The sequence below is a fragment of the Branchiostoma lanceolatum genome, chromosome 3 (assembly GCF_035083965.1).
Source record: "Branchiostoma lanceolatum isolate klBraLanc5 chromosome 3, klBraLanc5.hap2, whole genome shotgun sequence".
Taxonomy (NCBI): Eukaryota; Metazoa; Chordata; class Leptocardii; order Amphioxiformes; family Branchiostomatidae; genus Branchiostoma; species Branchiostoma lanceolatum.
This window is the reverse complement of record NC_089724.1, coordinates 16,510,683-16,518,348: the sequence shown is the minus strand read 5'-3', so window position 1 is coordinate 16,518,348 and position 7,666 is coordinate 16,510,683. Positions and strand designations below refer to the sequence as shown.

Genomic DNA, 7,666 nt, shown 5'->3' with positions numbered 1-7,666 from the left:
ACATGGTGAAGTCACCTGTCATACATTAGTACAGTTTCCGCTTCGTCTAAGCATGATTATGCTTCAAGTTCGATGAGGGAGTGAGAGAGAGTGTAGTTACACACTTGATGATTTTTTTAAATTTCTAATATTATTTTCTGATGTGTATAATATATAACGCCGCTTATCCTTATGCCATTGTTATGATTTGGTGTACATGTATATACTGGGACACTGCATCAAAAATACCTTTTCTGAAAAGTAAGGTGTCTGTTTTTTTTCTGTTAGATTAATGTATTACTGAGGTATGATGTTTCTTGGTATCCATACTCTAGTCTGTTCCGTTGGTCAAATGAAAAGTTGGTTCTTTGTCCAAGAAAGACACTAAAAAGTTCTGTTTACTCTTACGCTCACTCCCTCATGATCACTACTAGTATCCATTTTAATGTTAATAACCAGGATTTTCTGGTCTATGCACTGTAAGTCAAATTGTTGATTTGATTATATGGATGACATCCATGCGCGCACCAATTTTCATCTGTTTAAAAAAAGTTTTCGCCCATACTGTAAATAATACAAAGCAGCTGCAAAATGAGAAAATATGCTGTAAATTGAAAAAAAAATTCTGAAAATGGATAATTAAGTCAATTCCAAAGTGAAGGAAGAAGATGTGAAAAGACTAACATAAAGAATATATTACTCATTATACCATACTCCTTGTCTTAAAGTTTTGTTCATCCTTCCTAACCACATAGATTTCATAATGATGAAGGCAACTTTTTTTTGCCAAACTTATTACATGTATTTATGCGCACACTCGCATCTATTTTCGGGTTCCCATAGGATGTCATCCATATGATCAAATCAACATGGCCTTAGAGTGAGGAATGAATAGTATTATGATAATGATGAAAATACAACGAGGGCAACAGAAAAGCCCTGATCTGTACATGTTGATGATCAATGATAACAACAGTCACGGTGAGCCTGCAGCTGTCATTGGGTGTTCATGGAAGCTGAAGCAAAACTTCCTGGTGGTCATGTTGGCCCTGGTGCCCAAGAGCTGCCCTGTGTACGTGTTAACACTGCTCTACTATACCAAGGAGGTTTAAATATCATTAGACTATGTACTGATCATAAAAATGAGGAGGATCTCTGCATCATCGGACATTTTATAGGATTCCAGATTGTTTTCTAGGTAACCAAGAAGTTTAAATTTGAATACAAAGCACCTTCATGTGGCCAAAATCCCTTCTTTTTTTTTTCTTTTTTTTTCTTTATTGGTATTTCAAAATAAATTACAAACACTAACAGGACATACATGGGCACAACAAAAGCCAAATAAAAACCAGGACAGTGTGTAAATGTGCCGCACATATACACTTACAGATGATCATAGCCTCCCTTATGAGTATCAATTGTAGTTAGCCTCCGTTCCAAACAATATTGTATATGATTACATGTCCTTAATTCGTTACATCTATATCATAATCGTTTTGAATAGCAGCATACTAGTATCAATAATTACAAATAGTAATACAATTACTAATAGTATCAAATATTATAATTTACATATAATGTAATTCACATGAAATTAAATTAAACATAAGGTTCCCCACTTACCCCGATGCTTCTCCAGCTTACCGACGATGAACATGAACATGTAAAGCAAAGTAGAGAGTGAACACACGTTACTTTTACCTAGCCTCTACCAGGCTCCGCGGGATGGCTGCAAAAATAGTAGAAATTGGCCTTATAGAGTGAATAGTGTGCCAAGGGAGTTAGCTACGGAGAGAGGGTCCAATCTGCCATCGAAATGGAACCTTACTGTATAGCGGACCTACCCTGTATAGCGAAGTACCGCGGCTGATTTCTACTATTTTCCCAACGATAGGACGGAGCCTGGTAGAGGCTAACTTTTACCCACTTTGTTTATGATCTGGGTCAACGCGCCACAGGTCAGTCGGGTAGTCCATATGAAATTGCCGGGAGGGACCCATATACAAATCTTGTAACGTTAATTCCAGCGCTTAACGAAACATTATTTGGTTCATTAATATGTCTTTGTGTGATATACTCTTATGAATAGAAATACATTGATAATCACCCTTTCTGTGCTTCAAATTAACTTAAAAAACACTTCCTTCCCTATTGTAACGGGTGAAATCGCCCCAATACCTAATCTCTCTAAAAAAAAAAGAAGTACGGCCCAGCTCGAGCGCAAGGTTAGGAATCTTTTTCCTGATGTTACCTACCTTAAGAAGTTCTAAAGCTTCTAGGACGGCTTCCACCTACCTCACAGTACAGGTACAGGGTTGATTTATGCAATTTCTTGCCTTCTGAAATCTTGCATTTCTGACTGAGACTGGTAAAAGTTGGTGAATGTTCATATATTCATGAAGAATCCACCGAAATCTGTAGCAAAGTTTGGGTTTGGGTAGTTCTATGAAGAAAGACTGTCTATAACGTTTAGATCTCAGACCCACAGTTTCTGTTACCCAACCAACCTATAGATTTACCTTAAGTTTTGGGCGGACGCTATGCGAGATCACTGGGAGAGATTCTTGATTGTACGCGTGCACATGTCCACGTAGACCTGACAAAATTATTATACAGTGTGCAGACAGTACGCTGTCTCCAAGCCCAAATTTCGGTTGGGTGGGGTTTATAGCGTTTAAGGGTCAGGGTTCAGGGACACAAATATCACAGCACAACCTTCTCTGTGAAATGTTAACCTTTTTTTGTTAGATTTTGCTAGTTTTACAATTTCGAAAGCAGATCCCTTTCTCGTGTGCAGTATTGAATTGATATAATAATGATAACGTTCACGTTACTAATTAACTAAATGATATTTAGGCAACTTTTTCTTCTACTGTATCTATTGTCTGAGTTATTGTACTGTACTCCCCTTCAGTTTTTTTGTTTACTTGTTGTTGTTTATCTTCATGATGATGATGATGTTTATGTTATGTTATATATATATATAAACTGGACCTTTTGCTTCACTTAGATCTGACTTATTTTACCAGGGGAGTACACTCAGGTCATTTCACCTGCTTATACTCTATGATATTTTCAGTGTCATGAGTGACCAAGTGGCAGTGTCCTCAATCTTTGAGGCGGAAGGGTTGGGTCAGGGTGAGAAAAGAGACGCCGCATCTCAAGAACCGACGACGGGAGACTGTCTGGTGTGTGGAGACAAGGCCTCTGGGTTTCACTATGGAGTCTTCAGCTGTGAGGGCTGCAAGGGTGAGTCAAACATGACTTGGGCATGTACTGACTTTTTAGTAATGGAAAAATCTATCCAGCTATTACTTGTGTTAACTTGTGTGTTGTTTACAAACCTGTCTCTTGTTGATTTCAACATCTTTCCTTTTGCAGGTTTTTTCCGTCGAAGTGTGACCCGTGGTCATGTGAAGGCGTGCAGATGGGGGAACCAGTGCAGTATGGACCTGTACACCAGGAGGAGATGTCCCGAGTGTCGCCTCAGGTCCTGTAAGGTTGCTGGCATGAGGCCTGATTGTAAGTCACCATTACTTAGGCAATATCTATATCTATAAAAGTATAAGAACACACCTGTTCGATTTCTTGGTTGTCATATTTTTGCAGGAAATTAATGGACCACTTGTGCTACTTGTAAAGATAGATCCAATGTATTGGAATGCTTGTTTTTTCACAACTTTGAAAAAAAAATCTGCATTACAGGTCTGCTCACCCAGGCTCAGCGCAGATCCAAAACCCTGTGGCGGCAACGCCAGGCATCAAACCCCGTCAAACCCGAGTCTGCAGTGTCGTCGACCAATCAAGAGCTAGCACAGGTACCCTCACCAAATCCATGTGGAGTTCCTGACCAACCGTGTCGGGAAGACCAGCCGTTGGTCACTGCTTCTGAAATTGCAAGCTTGCTAAGCTCTTCACATCCTGATAACACTATGTCCCTTCAGCAGAGCACGGCATCTTGTGACTCTTCGTTTTTTGACGAAGTCGTGTCGGTGTTCATTGATGTTACACAGGATAACATCCAGTACTCTCGTTCCGAATCCACAGGCAGCGAAGACATGCTTTCATTTTTTGGCCTCTTAGCAAACGGCACAGATCTGTTGTCAGAACCGATTTCCTTGGATACCATTCCGACAGTTTCGCCCGTTCCTTCCAGTGCAACTGAAGATGCTGCAGACGCCTCAAATCATGACGACAGTAGAACTGAACATGCCCAGACTCTTCTCTCCCTTCATACAGGTGTCAACTATGTCAGTACAGAAGCTCCCTTACCCACCAATAGTCTTTCTGCATTGCTAAAATCTACAGGGTCTTCAACCAATCAGAAGGCAGACCTCCCTTCCTCCAATGAAATGGCTAATAGAAAGGCAAACATTGTTGACAACAGTTCAAGGGTGCCTATAGTCCCAATAAAGCATAATGTACCAATACAAAAGTCAGTCCCAGGGACAAGTAATTCCGGCTTTACCATGACCAAACTCTTCGTCAAGCCACATGTCATGCAGCAACTTTCGTCAGACCACCAGGCCATCATTTCTGACATTCTAACATACCTTAAGGAGGCTACAGAAGTAGGCCGCAGGCACACAAGGAAGCTGTATAAGGTATGTTTGTACTTGTAGTGTATATATTGAATCATAACCTCTGCCAATGAAGGCATTCCATTTACATTTTTTTTGTTTATTTTGTAAGTAGTTTGTTGTGTGTGGGATTTTATCATAGTTTTTAGTTTTTAAGACATTGGCCTTAAGAATGAGTAATAAGATTTTAGCCCCCTAGCAGCTTCCTTTCAAATTGCAGATATCAAACTGTTCATTCCTTTGGAAGAAACTATGATACCTAAAATGTATAGATCATGTTAATTTGATGCCCATTAGATACCAGTATTAAGTATTAGGATGAATAATTCAGAACCAATGCACAGGACATATGTATGCTTATCAGACACATTTGGCTTCAGAGGTAGTCATCTATTTGACCATGGGTTATTGACAGAATGGGATCCTTTTAACTGTGAAGTACAATGCTGTTGTGAAGGGGACTGCCCTTCCTATAAGCCATGTTGCATCCATAACCATAGAAATGAAAAACACAGTAAAAGCATATTTTTTTCTCCATGTAGGAGGCGCTGGCGTGCAAGACTCTTCATGAGAAGCGCATACTGTGTGTTCAGAGTGGCACGGTCACAGTCCAGAAGTACATCACCTTCAGCAAGTCTCTACAAGGGTTCAGCGACCTCCCTCTGGAAGACCAGGTGGCTGTTGTGAAGGTGAGATGCCTGGTCTCCAACAAATAAGGCACATTCATTGTAACTTAGGTAACTTGTATCACTCCACGATACAGCCTATGTGGCAAACAGAATAAACAATCAGAGTTTTATGCATGGTTTATGCATGGTTAACTGACCATGAACAACACTCACCCCTAACTGGGTACAAATGTAATTATCACAATTAACACAGTGAATATGCTCAATGTTTTCTTGAAAGGGTTCTCTCTTTGAGTGCTTTGTGATGCGAGTGCCAGTCTTCCTGGTGGAGTGTAGACTGGACATCGGAGTCCTAGAACGGCTGGTGGCACCAGGCAAGCATTCGAACCTTCTTGTCACTGAAGTATTGTTTTGGGCTTGTCTTTGTATGTATGTGTTCATGTATGTATGTATTTTACTATTGTATTTATGTGTGTGCATGTACAATGTATGTATATGTATGCATGTGTGTGTGTGGGGGGGGGGGTATGTGTGTGTGTGTGTCTGTGTGTCAAGATGGCTGGCCACTTTAACAGGGTTTACTGTATTTATGTATAGATGACTGGAAAGTTTTGAATTCAGTGCACACACAGGAGTTCATGGACACGCTGAAGTCCTGGTACGAGGGCATGTGGAAGCTGAACATCGACTCCATCACCGTGCACCTTCTCCTCTGTGCCGTGGTGTTGTCCCCAGGTTAACTTTCAACCTTTTTGTGTTGTTTCTGAACATACAGTAGACATTCACCATGCTATCAAAAGAGCATGTTTTCTTGTCTTTATATCTATCTGAATGTAAAGAGATAAAAATGGATTGATGACATGAAATTTAGTTAGATGTTTGGAGTTACCAGTGTATTTCCAAACATTTTAAGTGACAGAAATTTTGTTGTATGGTTGATTTGATTGTGTGCTTCTTTCTTTTTTGTTTGGCAAAAAGCAGTAAATCGATCTCTGTTCAATGAATGACAATAACACCAGTCCAGGTGGAAAAGTGGTGAATGTAATTTTTCTCAGATATCTTCAGGGATGACAAAAAGTGTACGCGCATATCCATTTTACATGATCAAGAAAATATTAGAGTGTACAAAGAACAAACAAAAAGATTTACTTGCTTGCCCTATGCACATTTTTTACCTGAATTATGTCCTCCATTACAAAAATATGAGAAACTGTATGCGCAGTTTGATCATAAATTCTTGATGCTTTCCGTAAGTCCAAAGTAAACATTATCTCCTCATTGAAAAAAAGCTGCCGGATGGGCGCTTGAATTTGAAACGTCTGAGTATATAAATTTATTACTCCAGTAGTAAAGATTCAATTTTATTCCTCTAAGTCCTCCATTGTATGCACCTACAGACCGTCCAAACATCAGAGCCCGCGGGACCCTGGAAAAGGCACAGGAACGTTACGTAGAGTGTCTGCTTGCGTACTGCAAGGTGGCGTACCCGGACGAGCCAATGATGTTCCCCCGCCTTCTCAGTAAGCTGACGGAAGTCCGAAGTGTGGGGCAAGCCTGTGAGAGAAGTCTACTGACGGAGTGTGGGCCGATGGTCAAGGAAAACCCGCTTGCCTCTGAGATTTGTAGTCCAGATTAGTTGTACATTGGACAGTTAGGTTCGACAAATGAGATTGTGGGGGTGTTGATGCTCTTCCCCCACCCTCATTCTTACAATTCATTGACAATACCGTCCATATTGTGAGTGTCAAAGATGTATGAGCCAATGTAAATTGTCCAAGTTTTAAGATACTTAACTGTTTACATATGCTTATTACTACAAGGTTTCTCTGGAGTCCGTACTTTCCATATAGCACTTATGATAATAGAGTTTGATGTAGAAGATTTAAACATGGAAGGTCCTTGTCTTCATCTAATGCGAACAGTCTGCATTCTGAATGTGCCATTCTTCATGCTTGGTAGAAGTTACTACAGTCTCCTAAGACAAATAGCCTACTCTCCTATTGTACAAAGAGCAAAGCCAAAATCATTGATCCAGTTTTGCTGACCTTTACCTTTTAGGTGATTGAAATAAAGAAATGATTGTGTCAAAGACCCAAAGTATATCACAGGGCTCTAGCCAGCTCCTATTGATGGAAAAATTTCGTTGTGTACAAGTTTCCATCATTGTTCAATTTCCAGGAATGTGTTGGGTATGGTTTATTCAAATTTGGACATTTTACATCTGTTTTGTCTGTTTGATGGACATGTAGAAATAGTTGAAGAGCCCAAAGTCTCCATTTGTATTTTAGGTAAATTTGACACAAACAATGTATGTTGAAAGATAGAATTATAACTCTGTTATAGATTGCTGTTGGGAGCATCGAAATCTGTATAGTTTGCAGAAACAAAGGACATCATATTATATAACAATCCAAATATGTTGTGAAATTCTTTTGAATAAACTGTTGTTGCTGATACTGTTTTAAGTATCACTTGTTC

The 7,666-nt window shown here is 39.7% G+C and overlaps 1 protein-coding gene across 2 annotated transcripts; it reads left to right on the top strand.

The window, feature by feature from the left end:
- The first annotated feature begins 2,131 nt into the window (after positions 1 to 2,131).
- On the top strand, positions 2,132 to 7,666 carry LOC136430634 (oxysterols receptor LXR-beta-like). Of its 2 annotated transcripts, none has more exons than XM_066421409.1 (8): positions 2,132 to 2,204; positions 3,059 to 3,228; positions 3,361 to 3,501; positions 3,685 to 4,583; positions 5,102 to 5,248; positions 5,469 to 5,562; positions 5,810 to 5,923; positions 6,586 to 7,666. In XM_066421409.1, exons 2-8 carry the CDS (start codon positions 3,063 to 3,065, stop codon positions 6,822 to 6,824), a joined length of 1,800 nt encoding a protein of 599 aa, XP_066277506.1. In that variant the 5' UTR covers positions 2,132 to 2,204; positions 3,059 to 3,062; the 3' UTR covers positions 6,825 to 7,666. The 2 variants fall into 2 exon arrangements, with proteins under 2 accessions (XP_066277506.1, XP_066277505.1); XM_066421408.1 differs by having other exon boundaries at positions 2,152 to 2,286.

Bases quoted from the DNA above. Each gene is read 5' to 3' on its own strand.
- LOC136430634 (XM_066421409.1), top strand. From the start codon at position 3,063: ATGAGTGACCAAGTGGCAGTGTCCTCAATCTTTGAGGCGGAAGGGTTG. The intron at 5,249-5,468 runs GTGAGATGCCTG...TTTTCTTGAAAG, and splicing joins ACCAGGTGGCTGTTGTGAAG to GGTTCTCTCTTTGAGTGCTT. The intron at 5,924-6,585 runs GTTAACTTTCAA...ATGCACCTACAG, and splicing joins TGCCGTGGTGTTGTCCCCAG to ACCGTCCAAACATCAGAGCC.